This window comes from Haemaphysalis longicornis, unplaced genomic scaffold (assembly GCF_048455015.1).
Source record: "Haemaphysalis longicornis isolate Haplotype H1 unplaced genomic scaffold, Haemaphysalis longicornis Haplotype H1 scaffold_12, whole genome shotgun sequence".
Lineage (NCBI taxonomy): Eukaryota > Metazoa > Arthropoda > Arachnida > Ixodida > Ixodidae > Haemaphysalis > Haemaphysalis longicornis.
Genome location: NW_027526225.1, coordinates 114,344,197 through 114,361,745, shown reverse-complemented (window position 1 = coordinate 114,361,745; position 17,549 = coordinate 114,344,197). Strand labels below are relative to the sequence as shown.

At 49.5% G+C, this 17,549-nt stretch overlaps 2 protein-coding genes across 2 annotated transcripts; one reads left to right on the top strand and one right to left on the bottom strand.

The window, feature by feature from the left end:
- Nucleotides 1-3,457: 3,457 nt before the first annotated feature.
- Nucleotides 3,458-15,510, bottom strand: LOC144161798 (uncharacterized). Its single transcript, XM_077692396.1, has 3 exons — nucleotides 14,302-15,510; nucleotides 12,826-13,648; nucleotides 3,458-3,540 (listed from the first exon to the last, which is right to left on the bottom strand). Exons 1-3 carry the CDS (start codon nucleotides 15,508-15,510, stop codon nucleotides 3,458-3,460), a joined length of 2,115 nt encoding a protein of 704 aa, XP_077548522.1.
- Nucleotides 15,511-16,245: 735 nt separating this feature from the next.
- On the top strand, nucleotides 16,246-17,034 carry LOC144161797 (gamma-interferon-inducible lysosomal thiol reductase-like). Its single transcript, XM_077692395.1, has one exon. The coding sequence runs from the start codon at nucleotides 16,246-16,248 to the stop codon at nucleotides 17,032-17,034; it is 789 nt and encodes a 262-aa protein (XP_077548521.1).
- Nucleotides 17,035-17,549: the final 515 nt, after the last annotated feature.

Sequence of the window (17,549 nt, the reverse complement as noted above, 5' to 3'; positions counted from 1 at the left end):
AGCAGCCTTTATCACTTGCCTCTGCGCTGATTTCGAAGTAGCAAGGCTTGTTCTGCTTATAATTTCCGCTTCGTCTTTACCGAAAGAAAAAAGACTTGAAATTCATCAGTGGGATCTTTGTCGCCGCCACCATACGTCATTTTATCACGTACTTACCCCGCGATGGTTTCCACCCAGACCCTGTGCGTAATCGTTCCGCTTCATTAGGAGCTCAAATGGACGACCTTTGTGCTTTCAACGCACAGAACACTGTCGCCAGAGAACCTCGCCGTCTCTCATACTCCTCAAGAAGCGCGCAACATGCCTGGGTGGCATGGTAAAACCAGCTCCTCATCTCACACGCCACCACATCAAATATCCTCGCAGCCTTGGGTGAAGAAATTTTCTAACCCGTGCCACGGTCGCTTCAAGCAACGGAGCAAATAAGGAAATCGGCGCACGGGGATGACATGTACCCCGATCGAGATAGCGCGAAATCGCCAAAACGGACAGGGCTATGCACGCCGCTGTCCGCGCCTGTCAAACCATCGGACAGTTGCATTCGTCGCGCGAAATCATACCGTCTTAATCACTGCCCTGGCCTTCGCTTCGAAACAACAACAACAAAAACGGCGCGCTTGATTTCGTCATTCGGCCTGCTTCGGGTCTGCGGTTGCAGGAGACGTGAACAGCGCATCCGTAATTTCGCAGCGAAAACAATGCTGGCTACTCGTTACGACGAGGCATTCTCAAACACACGAATCACACAGAGAAAAACACCGTCCACACGAACGTTCTTGCCAGCAGCGCGCCGCAAACAACGTTTCGCGTCGGGAAACGCGCTGCCCGCGCGGCGGAGTGCAACCTCAAGTATGGCGTCGCCGCCGCCGCGCAGGTAGCGCCGCCGCGCGTCCCAAGGCCCTGTGAATACACCCTATAGGTATCGTGAGCACGGAGCGGCACTGCGTGATGTGCTCGTCGCAGCAGATAAGTCTTTCGGTAGTGCTTTGCTTTTGTGGCTTTCTTTTTTAAGAGGCTATCGAATGCGTTCGTTGTTGCAACTAAAGGAAAGCGGACCAATAGCCGCTATACCGCTGTAATGATACAATTCCAGCAGTCGAAGAACGCCAAGACCGGGAAAGAGAAAAATCTTTTGAGCAAGTTTCTAAGTTATCTGATGGGCATAGCAGTAATTTTCGGCCGAGGTACTTTTGCGACTCACTAATCTAAGTACAGGATGTGCTGGTTGACTACGCTCTGCAAGCATTTAATATTTCGAAATAAGTTGAAAAAAGTGTTTCTGGGTCCCTTTAAAGCCGGTCTTAAAGGGGTCATGCAGACAAAACACAAGTTTCGTTCATTCGAAAAATTGCATGGTTAGAATCATACTGCCACCACTTTTAACGTAAACTTCCTCAAATAAGCTACATAATTAGCAAAAAAAGGGAATGGTCATGCGGGCCACTAGCTCATTTCCCGCAAAATACGCCATGATGTCATAAGCCCTTCTGTGTGATTGGCTGAGGCAGACAAAAACAAACGCAAATTAGGCAGGGCAAATTAGCCATTTGCGCTTAAATGTAGGGCACATTTTTATAGCAGTGAGAATTGTGGGGTGAACAATTAAACTTACGGGCGAACACGTAAACAGCGAACCAGTTAGTGCGGCACTTTGCCGGCTGACATTGCCTAACACAGCCGTCGGACACTCTGGACTTGCCTGAAGCAACACTGACAAACTGACACAAGCGCACAGTCCCTTGCGTGACGATGCTTGTCGAGTAACAGCTTAAAGGAGCCATGAAGACAAAATACAAGTTTGTTTTATTCGAAATATTTCGGGTTTTATAGTGCCCCCAGCGCTTGTCCGGATACAAACGATGCTTTATTCACTGCGAAATTAATCAATTTCAGTTGAAATTTTGATTTTCCCGCTAAAACCCGCCGCGGTGGCTCAGTGGCTAAGGCGTTGCGCTGCTGAGCACGAGGTCGCGGGTTCGATTCCTGGCCGCGGCGGCCGCTTTTCTGATGGAGGCGAAAAGCAAAAACGCCCGTGTGTACGAGATTTCGGCGCACGATAAAGATCCCCAGGTGGTCAAAATTAATCCGGAGCCCTCCACTACGGCGCGCCTCATCGCCTGCGTTGCGTCGGCGCGTTAAACCCCACAATCAATCGATTTTCCCGCTAAATCATGTTTTCGTGGTCTGCAATGACATCACGGGAAGCGACCGCTCTGCAGCTTAGGATACCTTTATTCACGCGTCCGCAGTACAGGGTGGAGACACCTATACGCTCTGCCATTTTGGGTCACTCGCTCGCTGCTTGAGCTAGTCATCTTTTCAAAACCGCGCTAAAATTATCGCCGCGACTCGGTTTACTGGCGAAGTTTGAATCATCTTATCTGTTTCGCGTTGCTGGGTCTCGTGGGAAACGAAAAGAACAACGCGTTGATCACGTTGACCCAATTGCAGCGGCACGGGACCATTCAAAGGGTGTCTCTCTACCCTCCAAGCAGCACAAATTGGTTTCGTGCAAAAGTCATTACTTACGGCCATAGAAACCCCCATGAGCTGCCCGTGAGATCATGGTCTTATCTGTTAAAAGTTATCTTCGATGTTTCTTTGTTTTCCTTCTAGTCTATCTCATGCTACTAGAAGGTACATGTGTGTCGTGCGGGGGAAAACCAACAGAGAGCGCGGGTCTCTTTTGCTATGAAAAAAATTGTGTAGAGCGCAAGCGTTCCCCAGAGAACTCCTGCTGCAGCCAGCGCCACGTGTAAGTTTTAATAAAACTAAACAGTTATTTTATGTGTTTTACAGACATTTATGGCATAAAATAAACAAAAGACTATTTAGAGCAATAATAAAGCATTAATTTAATGATAAAACTTCTGAAACCAAGTGGTAAGCAGCGGCCGCCAGGAGCGCTGCTTACAACAGGAGTTCCTCAGCAGAAATCTTCATCGCAAATGGCAAACCCCTAATCGGCCTCCAACGACACACTTCTTTCTTCTAGTACACTGTTCCTATGCGCAGAGTGCGGTTCGCTGAATGCATAAATAGTCTTAATGAATACATTTTTAGTTGAGGGTCAGCGACCGTCCTGTGTGTCGTCCTTTGTGTCTTGTTCATTGCGCTGAATTTCTACTATGGTCAGATTATGAGGCGCACTGTTTGTGTGCGTTACGGCGAACTTCGGGGCCGCGCAGGTTGCTATTCCTCCGTATCGAGAGTCGGTTTGCCCTCAATTTTGCAGGTCAACTAATTCATTCTGTAGCGATAGATCCAGCAAACTGGATGACGCCCTGTACTGCGGGCTGCGCGCGTCTGCTCGCAGTGTGGCTTAGGCACTATCAACTCCCAGCCAATCGCAAGGATGCGGTCAAAGGAACTCACCTCTTTCAAATCTGGCGACCGAGTACCGGACTGCGCAACGGAGTGGCTCTTCAACCCCGGCCGATGGAGGTTCTGCCCGCGGTCATGGGACGTCGCACGCTGGTTCACCGGGAAATTTTGTCGGACCCTTGCCGACCAGCGGCGGCTGCTTGGTTCTGTCCAGTTCTGGGCACGAGGAATGAGCACGCGGAGGGTAATCACGCTCATACAGACTTAGGGGGATTGCCCCGAAAACGTAAGGAAGAAATGCAGGACCACTTCATTCTTTGAATGTAGATGAGCAGCGGAGCTTTTTAAAGCGGAGTTTTAGTGTTCTCACTGGTGGCATCTGCAAACCGAAAACGCCGGAGTGAAAGAAAAAAATTGGCCGTGTATCTGCTCCTTTCGCTGAAAATGTCGACAAAAGGCGATAGTCTTTGTCGACATTTGCCAAGTAAATGCCTATGCTTTCCGCTCACCTATCATGTCCCTCTTGCGTCGCCCTCCCCCACCTCCAACGTAAACACGCTAAAGGTTTGTTGAAGTCAATTTAAATTTACCGCGTTCCATTACTACAGGCTGGGTTATCGATGGCAGCGCTGCAGTACGGCGGAGACGCGCGTGAATCGAGGCGCCCTGCTTTCATGTTTATAGAACCACGTTGCCGTAGTCCATGTGCATTCCAAGCGGAACGTTGAGCCTATCTAGTGGAACCTTTCGTTGTTGCTGCCGTTGCTGTTGCCTCGAATGCCGCCAGGAGCGCGGGCAACATCAGGCGACGCTTTTCTGCAGTAGATGTAGAATATCACTTGCTATCGCAACAACCAAGCATCCAGAATTTTTTAATAAAGGAACACTGCAAATATCACTTATGTATTGATGTTCTGCCGTACGTTTGCGTAATGTCTTGACATTGTTCAACCATGTTGACAAGTATGAAAATGGACACCAGGCTTAGACGTTTAGATTTGGCTGCGAGAGTATACATAAGACTACTGCGCAGATTTTGTTTCACGTTTGCCTGGTGGCTGAATCGAGTCACGGACGGACAGACAGACAGACAGACAGACCAAAATTTCTGGGTTTAAGTAGCCAATGAAAAACTCGTCTTCAAAAACGCTTCCCTTGGCCTGAATCGAACCTGGGTCCGTCGCGGTATGAAGCCGGCGTCTATCCGATGCCCCCCTAGCGACATTTTAAGTGCGAATGCACTTCTTAAGCGAGCCTGAATCGTCCGCCGCCGTAGTCCGCATAGCAACAGCTGCGGGTGCGCGCGCTCCTCGTCTTCCCTAGCAACGGGGGGAGATGGGCGCGCGCTGCCTGGCCAGGAGTGTGGGATTGGCCAGGAATCGGGCGTGAGAAGGGCTAATGCACCCGCTTAAAGGAGTACTGACACGAAATTTCAAAGCTGAGATCCGCTCTAGCAACCAAGTACAACGACAACACAAATAGGTGTCTGTGAATAAATGCATCTTTCTTTCTTTGTAGTTGTGTGTGTGTGTGTGATCTCTCTTTCGCGAACATTACCGAACCGCGCAAATTCAACTCGTGCATTCGCACTTTCACATTCTTCCCCTCGGGGAAATGCGGGGAATTTTTTTTTTTCCTAATTGGGCTCCATATAGACATGGTCGAAGCGGTTTGGAAAACTTAGACGACAACCAAGGAATCCGTCGCGAGAAAGCTTTGCATTCAACCACCGTCGTCGTTTGACAGAGGGGTGCATGTTGTGGGTTCTTGGTTGGCCACAAACTCCCGCTTAAACCTGGCCGTCGCGACGGGGGATCCCTCAGCGGGATTGTAGCCACGTGTACGTCTCGCCTTTTCCGAAACGCGGGGTCGAGCGTGCGGACGGACCCTGCACTTACGCTTGGCGTCAGCGGCCCGATCGTCGTCGGTGACCTCCTTCCGCAACGTTCGCAGCCATTGTCGCCTATGTGTTTTACACGTCGGCTTTTGGTCTTCGCCCCTACTTGTCCACTCAGGACATTCCCCTCCAAATCAAAGAGGCCGCCTCAGCTGCGCCCACCCCAGCGCCATTATCATATTAGACGTTCAAGGGGCATTCAATACTGTCAGAAACGAGGCAATTATCACCAGGCTCCAACAGTCCAAGTGCGGGAACGCATCATAAAACCACGTCAAGGCATTCACCTTCCACTGTACAGACAAAATATACATCGGGCCGCAAAGATCCAACGTTACAATGGTACCGGACAATGGCACTCCACAAGGATCCATTGCGTCACCGCTACTATTTAACATAGCCTTTTCTGACCCACCTCCCTTCCTCCAAGCAATACCCAACTCGTCACATGCTTTGTATGCGGATGAACTGATCACATGATGTGATCACTATGGATTTACTGGGCAGCAGCAAGACGCAATACAAACAGCCATCGACACAACAACAAACTATCTACAGAAGTGCGGCCTCGCCTGCAGTCCAGCCAAGCCTAAACTCCTGCTGATGCGTGCCCGCACGCGCAGCCGCCCAAGCCACCCCCAGCCCCCGTTTTTGAAATCCACATCAGTGGCACTGATCGCCCAAGTCCAAACCCTCCACATTCCTGGAATGTCCTACCACACACTAAAAATTTTTACGCCCAAAGGGGTGCTTCAGCTTGTCGCCGCAGGAGCACCCTAACAGCACTTTGCAAATCGAAACACTTGTGAACAAAATGTTCACAAATGGTTAACAAGAACAAAATAAAAGGTTCGCAAAAGAATAGAGAGAGAGAGAAGCACAGCACCGTGAAATCGAAACTTTTCGGTACAAAAAGTTCACAAAAGGTTAACAAGAACAAAGTAAAAGGTTCACGAAAGATTAGAGAGAAAGAAAGAGAGAGACGCACAGCACCGTGTAAATAGATAGAGAGAGAGAGAGAGAGAGAGAGAGAGAGAGAGAGAGAGAGAGAGAGAGAGAGAGAGAGAGAGAGAGAGAGAGAGAGAGAGAGAGAGAGAGAGAGAGAGAGAGACGCACAGCACCGTGTATATCGAAACATTTGTGAAGAAAGGTTCGCAAAAGGTTAACAAGAGCAAAATAAAAGGTTCACAAAAGGTTAGAGAGATAGGGAGAGAGAGGACAGAGAGAGAGAGGGTGCTCCTGGAGAGCCGTGCTGCACATGCGTGAAGAGCATTGGATTGAATTGGATTTGGGTTTGGATTGGATTGGACTGAAATGGATTAGATTGGATTCAAAATCGTTTTAGCAGCAGTGAGCACTCTCATGGGTGATTTACGGTAAGAACGATCCACAGTGCTTCGCGTACTCGTCATGATTCACTTCGTGGAGATGCGTGAATATTTTTTTCTTTCGTGCCTGCCTAAATTCATTAGGTTTTTCTTGCTTTTACCGCGCGAACTGTTAATAAAGAGCATCCTAAAATCGCCTCCCCTAGAATCATCGAGGGAATGCGAATTAATGGAGGAGTAATCGTCGGCCATTTTCATCAGCTTTTCTCCAGCCTGCGACTGACCATCCCTTTTTCTTCCTCGCTATTATGGCTTGATTATGCCATATTTGATTTGACATTTTATTTTTCAGCGGATTAAAGCTAATTCTTCTTGGCCAGTCTCCGAGAATGGGTATGCGTCATTTCATGCAGGGCGCCATCGTCATCATCAGTACTATTAGGGGTGGGGATGATGGCATTAGTAGTATTAGTAGTATATTTATAACGTAACCGAGTAGATCCCTAGAGAAGGCAAGCGTAGCAGGGGGCGGAAGAAAGTTAGATGGGCAGATGAGATCAAGAAGTTTGCAGGGATAAATTGGTCACGTTTAGCACAGGACCGGGGTAATTGGAGATTAATGGGAGAGGCCTTTGCTCTGCAGTATGCGTAGATAGGCTGGTGATGATGATGACGTTTAAAAGCCGGGACGAAAGACCGACCAGGAGAGAGTATTATAGGTGAAAGTACATAGCAGTAAGTCTGCTTAGTAGAGCTGATGAATCCGAACTCGCCAGCACTCACCCCCGGCAACTGTCGCCCGAACCCGCGCTGCGGCCTGCATATTTGTAAAGACGATAGGAACGCTTTTACAACCTGACCTGGATTGCCTAAAAAGGACAGCAGTGCTTCTCGTACAGTCATGCAGTCATTTTAAGACCGTTACAAACACTACACGCTACTTCAGGTTGACCTTTTTAGTGACGGTGATGATTATTAGTTGTTAATTTTTTTCGCAGTCTTCGCTCGTGAATTTTTTGCTTCAGGTTAGTACCAAGGGTTATTTTAATGGTGTGCAGCTTTCTTAGAAACTGTTCCACTCAATTGTTTTTTTTTATTACGAACACCTTCCAGAGTACTTGTCTATACAGTTCTCTGAAAAACCGGGCTCTAATATGCGCGCTTTGTTCTTTGTCCGTCATTCGGGGCCAGTTTGTACGTCCTTTTTTTATAAACCAACGTTTGCAGTGAACCATTTTTCGTTGTTTCAGCTAGGATGTCTTACGACAGCGGCGTTCGACAACAAAAACCTCGTCTTCCTCAAGCCCCACTTGCCCGCTCAGCGAGATTTACGAATAATGATGACACCTGACATTTGAAGTCGAAGAAGACGCTCACCAATGGCTCCCAGGAATTGATTTACTATTTAATTACCGCAGCGCCTCCCCAATGCGACGCATGCGTCTGGATTCAACTTTTAATCCGTTCCACCCTCCGCTATCTTCTTTCACTGTTCTGTCATTAGACGCCTCTGCCCAGGGAATTTGCCACAGGGATGTTGTGTCCACCCTTCAATCTTATGTTGCGACGACAGGCGGGTTTCTCAACTGGTCAGCTAAGCGTTAACATTTTTTTTTAAATTTCCTGACTCTGCATTCACATTGTAGAAATATTTTCTGCTCTGCAATTTGTTTTCTAATTTCTGCATCCAAAATAATATAGGTCACGTGCTGAAAGCTTCTTGGCCAATCCCCTGCCTGCGTATGTTAATGCTCAGTGGCAAACAACCAACCAACCAAGTTTATCCAACGTCATGCAGAAAATGATCAATGAACGGTGATATATCGGTTCGAAAGTCAACATGTGCTACCAGGAAAAATATCGGGCTTCCGCATAGGTCGATGTACCATGGATAGCATCATAGACTTGGTGACATTTGTTGAACACGAAAACTCCAAAGACAACATTGTGGTAGCCATATTCCTAGACGTAATGCGTGCCTATGATACCACTAGCTACGTCCACGTTGTCGAAGAATTGGAGATGTTAAGAATACGTGGGAGGACGCTCCGCTTTATATCCGATTTTCTTGAGGGCAGGTGAATTTTTTTCACGACGGAGAATGCGAAAACATCGGAATATGTTGTTAAACAAGGGGTTCCTCAAGGCAACGTTCTTAGTCCCACTCTTTTCAACACAATAATTGCGCAGTTACCAACAGGCCTCCCAGCAGCCATTCGCTATTCCATTTACGCTGAAGACATCTGCTTTTGGACATCCGGACCATCACTGGAAGTCATTCAAGCCAAATTGCAAAGCGGAATTGATGAAGTGTCCAGGTTTCTCACAGAACCAGGACTGAATTTGTCGACCGGAAAATCAGCAGTATTTCCTTTTACTTTAAAACAACTTCAGGTATATAATATTTGCGTGGATGGAAGAGCCCTGGCGCTTGTGACAAACCATCGTTTCCTCGGCACAGTTGTGGATCGGAGGCCCTCCTGATAACACCATCTTCGCGTGCTGGAGACCAAGGTGAACAACATCGTCCGCGTTCGGCGACACCTGGCGGGAGCCCGTTGGGGAACCTCCACGGCGTTCTACGGAAACTTCAAGGGGCTCTTGTAAGATCCGCTATCGGATACTCTTTACCAGTTCTGAATGGTTTATCACCTTCTGGAGAGAAAAAACTCATCATATCATTAGCGAGAAGTCTTCGGATGTGTTTGGGGGTTCCCAAAGCTACGTCAAGCCCCCTTGTGCTGGCAGACGCACGATAGTCTCCTGTTGTGGTTCTGCGGCTATGAGAAATAAATCGGCACCGGTTCAGAATATTCACGCAACACGCTTCCCACATACTAGCAGATGCAATGTTGAAACGAAATGGTTCCAGGATCTCTGCCATGCTGCAAGATTATCAGGCACTCCTTCCTGGATTCACACGTTGGCCTGATCCTAGTCCTCCCTGGCTTCTTCTGCAGCCTAACATCACTGCTGGAATACCAGGCATCGACAAGAAGGCGAATGTTGCTTTCCCTGCATGGGTCCAACTAGTGCTGATGCATGTGTACAACGCGCATGTGGGCAAGCTGTACATGGATGGATCTTGCAATGCACGTAGCTCCGCTTGCACGTTCGCAGTGCCTGCATTAGGTGCGGAGCAGATGTTCCGATTGTCCCACAGAACATCCTCGACAACTGCTGAACTCAAAAAAGGGCTGCTAGGTTTGTTACAGGAAATTACGATTTTAAAATAAGGACTTCTGGAATTCTTCAGGCCTTGGGATGGGAACCCCTTTGTGGACGACGGAAAGTTCAAAGACTTAAATTTCTTTATAATATATATCATGGTAAGACTGGAATAAATAAAGAGCGGTATTTAAAGACGCCTAGTTACATGTCCGAACGGAAAGATCACTTATATAAAATTAGAGAATATACCTGTCGATTGAATGTCCTTAAATACTCTTTCTTTCCAAACTCTATTAGTGACTGGAATGCGCTAAAAATACCAATATTCTCAGATTCTAATTTCCTAACAGCCATTGAAGCAGCATTTTGAGTTGCTGAAATAACCCATATATTAACGTTGGCTTTGTATTTGTCTTGATTGTTGATTTTTTATATGTATAATTATTGCTTTCGTTGTATAATCCTGTGTTTTGTACTTTTGTTATAATGCTGTACTGCAAGTGTTTAGATTTCTCATGTATAATGTAATGCACGATTTATTTCATATATAATTTTGCTGTTTGTATTCTATTTTCTACTGTAACCCCCCTACAAAAATGCCCAATGGGCGATGTAGGTACTTGTAATAAATAAATAAATAAATAAAAAACTCTGTGCCATTGTACAGGCTGCCAGGTTTATTGCCACAAGGCAGCCAAGTGATAGGTAGGTTGTCTGCTCATACTAAAAGCCAGCACTTCTGCTCCTGTCAAACATTCAGGCCATAAACGCATACTCAATATTGGCTCTTATGATTGCTCAACATTTTCAAACAGCCCGTGATAAAGGGCATGTCGTAGATTTCCAATGAGTGCCCAGCCACAGCGGCCTTAAAGGAAACGAAAGAGCAGACAGACTCACAAAACAGAGGCATCCCCATGGCGACGAGCTCTCCATTCTCTCCTAGTCCTCGCCGATGATCATCATACGTAAACGGAGTGAGCCACGGTCCGCAGAGGTGTGGTTTGATCAGTGCTCGAAGCATTCATTGCTGTACGCAATAGACTCAGCCTTACAGCCTCAGCCCCGAAATGTGGAAACGCTGTTCCATCGTGTGCGATTCGGCATTGCCTATACAAAATCCTTTCTGTTAACATTATCTGTGCAAACTCACCATCCTGCACATGCGGAGCTCCCGAGGAAGATGTTTCCTACGTGATGTTAGACTGACCATTATACTCCCGGCAAAGACGGGAACTCTACGACAAACTGCCATTAGGTAACCGTCGTGTGATGTGTTTAGCATTTTTATTAGTACCATGGCCTCATGGGGGTCTTCAAAATAAGGTTGTTCGTGCCTTGAATGTGTCTTTTACCTCTACATAAATATCGTCAGAGTATTAGGCGGCGTATTAGCTTTTTACCATGAATCCGTGAACCCAGGAGGACATTTATAAACAGCGACTTTGGGATCAAGAAGCTAAGACGGATCCTCTACACTACAAGGACAAACACTTTGGCCGGTGCTAGCCTAGTGTTAAGCATTCGAATGTTGTCGGACGGCGCTCTAGCCATGCCTGCAACGATCAGCTAGAGTGCCGTCGGACGGCACTCTAGACACGGCGATAAAATAAACCGGGTCACAGCCTAATCATTACAAGCAGCTTCTTTGTCAGTCCCCCGCGTGGGTATGCGCCGTGATTCAAGGGTCCAACCAACCAACCGGACCTTTCGACACAGCGTGAGCTGCTAGAGAGAGCCAAGCTGGGAGCCTTTGCTACTGGAGTCCTGGAAATAGGACTTCACCCATAACTCTTTCCACATTCCCGTCTTCCTATTTTCAAATAAAGTTTACTCTCTCTCTCTCTCTCTCTCTCTCTCTCTCTCTCTCTCTCTCTCTCTCTCTCATGGCCGAATTAAATGCTGTCGGTTTTCTTCGCCTTTCTTCACCTTTATTCTTCAGCTTTCTCCGTATTCTTCACCTTCTTCACCTTTGAGGAAGGCCAAGAGAGAGTGTCTTCTGTTACATCCATTCGTTAGAGCTAAAAGTGTTGGCTGTAACCTTCAGAAGCAAAAGACAGACTCAATCACGAACTTTTCCGAGCGTCAAACTGTTGACATGCCTTACTGCTTCCAGTCACCGTGCACTTTTGTTATTCTTCACTTTCATTAATTCGAACTTTAATTAGTTCGCAATGAAATGGTTTTCTCTTGCGGTTCCAATTAACGAGCTTTTCTAGTATTTACTTATAGTACTACGGGAGGTGGTGTACCTCGTGCACGAGAAAATGGGAGCCACAGGAAGGGGAAGAGTATTCGTGTTGAGGAATGTGCCACAACGCTCGTGGTCCCCGCAGTGGGGCCACTATGTTAAGTCAACGTCACAACACTCGGACAGAGGCCGATGACTGAAGTCAGGAGATAAAGTGGGACGGGGTTCACTGCCGACGAGATCAAGGGAGATCGAAACGTTTAGATCTTGACAACAGTAAAAGCACGTCATGCAAAGACACGGGACCACCAGTGTTTCCGATATGCCTTCCTTCTTTAAATAGTTTTATAATTTATCTCCTCCCTGCACCAAATGCTTTCTTTTGTAGTGTGAGCTACACTGGCCGAGGTTGAGCAGTTTCGCGTCGCTCCTGGAGAGCCGTGCTACGCATGCGCGATAAGCAGTGACGTCACACGGCGCACAGAACGCTGCTTGCTGCTCGGCGTCTCTCACAGACCCTCCGCGCCCAGCGTCTTCGCCGACCTCCGTTTCGCACATGGCGGCCCGGTCCACTCGATGATCATGCGAGGAGTGGCCGGGTGTGGAAACTGTTCACGTTTTGGTAGGTGATAACCTTTAATAATTAAGACATGAGAGTAGGGTACAGGATACATGTGACAGCCGGCTCCATGGCGGGCGGGCACCGACCCCCTAGGGCTGTCCCTGAACGTCCACTTAACACAGGGTAGGGGGCGCTGGCAGACGGCCACAACATCTCCCCCTTTAAGTATAGCCATAACGGCGCGGTGGACGGATCAGTCTCCCAGATCGCGACCTTGTCCCAGGTCCAGCTGCTTGCGGAGATGGTGGTGCCAAGGGAGCCGCGTTGCTGGGTGTGTCGGTGAGTGTGTCACGCGGGGGAGGCAAGCTGTCAACGGAGACTTGATCTTCCTCGGCACTCTCACGACGATCGACAACCAAGAACTTAGCGTTTCGGCGAACGGTGCCCTGGTCCGTGCCAATGATGTAGGAGCGGGGCGCATCCGCCTTCGCAAGCACTGTTCCAGTGCGTTTCAGGTCCTTGAACTTGTCCGATGCCCATGTGATGGCGAGGGCCTCCTTTTCGATCTGGGAGTAGCCCTTCTCTGCCTCTGTCAACGATTTTGAAGCGTAGGCAACGGCTCGCAGGCTCTTATCTTCCTGACGCTGCAGAAGAACAGCACCCAGCCCGTAGCTGGACGCGTCTGCAGACAAGACCGTCTCCTTTGTAGGGTGGTAGAGAGCAAGCAGTGGTTGCGATGTGAGAGAAGCTTTAAGATCTTCGAATGCACGTTGCTGAGCGCTGTCCCAGCTGAACGGGACGTCCTTGTGCAGTAGGTCTCTCAGAGGAGCTGCCTTGACAGCTAGATTTGGTATGAACCGTGCGACAAAGTTCACCATGCCCAAGAATCTCTTTAGTTCGGTCACGTCTGTTGGAGGAGGCATGTTAACGATGGTCGCAATCTTGTCTGGGTCTGGAGTCACGCCATCTTTGTTGATCACATGGCCCAAGAACTGGACGGTTTCCTGAGCGAACACACACTTGTCACGGTTCAGTGTAAGTCCCTTCTGTTTTAGTCTGTCCAGGACTTCAAGGAGACGACTGTCATGCTCGGTTTTCGTCCTGCCCCACACGAGAATGTCGTCGATGAGGCACGCCACTCCCTCCTGGCCTTCTAAAAGCTGATGAACCATTCTCTGAAAATGTTCAGGAGCCGAAGAAATGCCAAAGGGAAGGCGGTTGAACTTGAACCGACCAAATGGAGTGATGAATGTTGTGAGCAGCGTTGATTCGGGATGCAGTTCCACTTGGTAGAACCCCGAGTATGCATCGAGACGAGAGAAGTACTTGGCTTGTCCCAAGGTAGCCAAAATCGGCTCTACGCTAGGGATTGGGTGATACTCTCGTTGTATGCTCTTGTTCAGCGCTGTGTAGTCTACACATATGCGCACTTCACCGTTCTTCTTTGGCACGACCACAATTGGCGAGCACCAGTCTGTTGGCTCACTCACTCTGGTGATGACTCCTTCCTTTTCCATCTTCTGGAGTTGGCACTCAACTGGCTTTAGCAGGGGAACTGGTACGCGTCTTGGGGATGCAACAGCATCCCCAACAGCTTGAAACAGCAGCTTGATGCAACAGCTTGAAACAGCAGCTTTTTGTGATTGGCTCATGCTCTGTAACAAAAGGAAAATAAATAAAGACGTGAAATAAAGACGTGAACTGCCACGGGCTCTGCCTCTGGCTTCAGCTTGATTTTGTACGCGCAAGGCGCTTTCCCCAAGCCCTGAAATAGTTCTGGGTACTCGCTGACTGGGTCTAGACACTGCGTAGAACAGGCTCCGTTTACTCGTTGCAAGATGCCAAAGCTCTCTATCAGGTCTAGCCCAAGGAGTGGTTCGTCCAGGCCCCTTGTGACGTGCAGGTCTGCTGTGACACTCGTTCCCTTGTATGAGACTGTCGCATTCAGGACTCCAACGATGTCTAGACGCTGCTTTGCTGGTCCAAGAATGAGCTTGTCGGGTTTGAGAAGAGTGATCTGCTTTTCCAGCCTTGATAGCAGACCTGTTGGCACAACCGTGACGTCTGCCCCTGTATCCAGACGAAAGTCAACACTGTGACCGTTGACGGCAACTGAAACTTTCCACGGTTTCTTTTTCATCGTAGCGTTGACTGTTCCGGCAAAGAACTGTTCATCATTTGTTTGCGTGCTCTCACGTTGCTGGATGATCTGTCGTAGTCGCTTGGCTTTGCAGACCGATGCAAAATGACCCTGCTTGCCGCACTTGTGACACTGGGCTTTCGAAGCAGGGCACTGTTGCCTGGGATGCTGTACTGCGTTGCCACACCAGTAGCAGGGTTGTTTCAGCGCTGGCTCAGTCCCCTGTTTTGGCGGACCTCCCTGCTTGGGTTTTCTTCCCTTGTGTGACTTCACTTTCAGGCTATCCACGTAGGCCGCTTCGGCAGATGAAGGGTCGACCGGCTGCTTCAGGTTCTCTTGCTGCCGACCGACGGTTTCTGTTTGCTTAGTCAACAATACTGCCCTCTCGAGCGTGAGATCACCTTCCATCTGGAGTTTCGTAGACAGCTTCTTGTCCCGGACCCCGACTACGATCCGATCCCTGAGCAGCTCTTCTTTGAGGTTCCCATAGTCACAGGTTTCAACTAGCGCGTACAGCGCAGTTATGAATTCCGCCGCCGATTCTCCCTCACGCTGTGAGCGTCTGTTGAATACAGCGCGCTCGTAAACGACGTTTCTTTTTACGATGAAAAACGCCTCGAACGCAGCCAACACGTCGGCGTAGGACTCTTGCTTGTCGGCCGGGATGGGGAGTGTGGGGAAAATTTCCTCAGCCTTTGGACCCATTAAGTAGACGAGAGAGTTTACTTGCGCATCTTCCGGCTTGCCGTTCAGTCCCGATGCGGTGCGGAACCGTTCCCAACGCCTCTTCCATGTCGTCCAATGCCCCGGTAGGAACGTGAAAGGCTCCGGCGGTGAAATCTGGTACGGCGACGGCGTTGGCGGCACTGGGCGAGTAGCTGGGGAAGCCCCGTCCATTGTTTCGATGCGCGGGCGGCGTAGGCCTAGCGACGACGCTTGACGAAGACGCCGAACTTCTGATGAGTCCGGGTTTCCAGCGGCTGGCCTGGCGAAGTTTGCGTGCGGGTACTAGTCCTCAACTTCTGACACCATGTTCACGTTTTGGTAGGTGATAACCTTTAATAATTAAGACATGAGAGTAGGGTACAGGATACATGTGACAGCCGGCTCCATGGCGGGCGGGCACCGACCCCCTAGGGCTGTCCCTGAACGTCCACTTAACACAGGGTAGGGGGCGCTGGCAGACGGCCACAACAGAAACGATAGCTCGTGCGTCGCAACAACACCGCGTTCGCCTGTGGAACCAGCTTAGCTCTGGGGTGATTGGTGACGCTGCGCCGGAGCCGTTTGATATATATACATGTCTCACATAATGCGTACACCGTGTGTGTGTCATTGAAGCAGCAGCAAGCATGATAATCAAGCTAATCCTAGACAACCAGTAAAGCAAAGAATAACCACCTGAACCTTAGCTCACGCTACGTATATCCTGGCATAGCCGAGCTAAGCCACTGCTAATTTTTTCTACCAGTTTATTCATCTTTCGTATCCATATGTTTGGGTTACTTATTGAGCAGTATCCTCCGCACTGGTCAATCCCCAGAGTAGGTACATTCGATTTCTGCGTGTGGCATCCCTGTCACGCCCAGAACCAACCAACCATCCGGCAGCCGAAGAAGAACGAGCGAAACCATGAAGTCGTGGCGACCCGCGTTCGCGTCCGTCTTCCTCGCGGCCTGCTTCGCCGTCGGCTCACCGTCCGGCACCTCCCGAACCCCCTCGGGGCGCACCAACCAGGTCAGGGTCAAGCTCTTCTACGAGACCCTCTGCCCGTACAGCCAGAAGTTCATCACGAAGCAGCTCTGGCCCACGTACCTGCGGCTGAGCGCCTACATGCGGGTCACCCTGGTGCCCTACGGCATGGCCACGCTGAGCGAGACCATCGCGGCCGACGGCCAGCGGGTCAGCCAGATCCGCTGCCAGCACGGCCACCACGAATGCGTCGCCAACATGGTCCAGGCGTGCGCGGCGTCGCTCTACAAGCGCACCTACCGGCTTCTCGCCTACGTCGCCTGCATGGAGTCGTCGCCGACGCCGCACCGGGTGGCCAAGACGTGCGCCTCGCGCGTCGGCCTCAGCTGGTCGGAGCTGACTCGCTGCGTGACGTCCAAGAAGGGCCCCAGGTTGCTACTGAAGATGGGGCGCAAGACGTCGACGCATAAGCCGCCGATTAGGGGCGTCCCTTACGTGGTGGTCAACGGCAAGCAGGACGAGAGCGTCCAGGATAGGGCGGCCGAGAACCTCTTCGCACTGGTGTGCTCGATGTTCGCGGAGCCGGTGCCCGTCGCCTGCGCTACGGAACGGCCGGGGGTTGTCAACGGGAAGGCGGAGGTCCCGGAACAGGCGAACATCACCGGCTCGTCAGTGGCTACAGCGACGACGGTGATGAAGGAAGACGCAACCACCGCGAAACCGACATGAAAAGGAGGGAAGAATGAAGATGACAATAATGGGTTGTCATACAGGCTCGTGTTGTGGGTTCAGCTCACGCTTCGGTATAGCTACAAGGCCGGGAGCAAGCAATAAAATTAAAAGCATTCGTTATTACGCTGTGTGTGAACCTTGAATGAGCTTAATTAACAGTAACAGCGAATGATGCAAGCATGTGCAGTTCTCGTATCTTTCAAGTGATGGCGGAATTGCCTTTTATCAGGCCCTATACAGGCTGGAGCATGAAGCCAGAATGTAGATATGAAAGGATGAAAGCTGAAATGAGTCGTCGCTTTTCTGTTGTGGCTCATGCACAGAACCCCTCAAGAGGAAGAATTAAGCTCAGTGTTATTCCGATCAAACGGTGCATTGTTGGAAGCATCTGTAAACAGTGACGGAAAAGTTGGTCTGAAATGTTTTTGAAAACAGAAGAGTGAGAGCTCGTATTTAACTTTTATAGAAGCTTAGTTAAGGGCTTACCCACAGACCTTTTATATCTTTGTAGG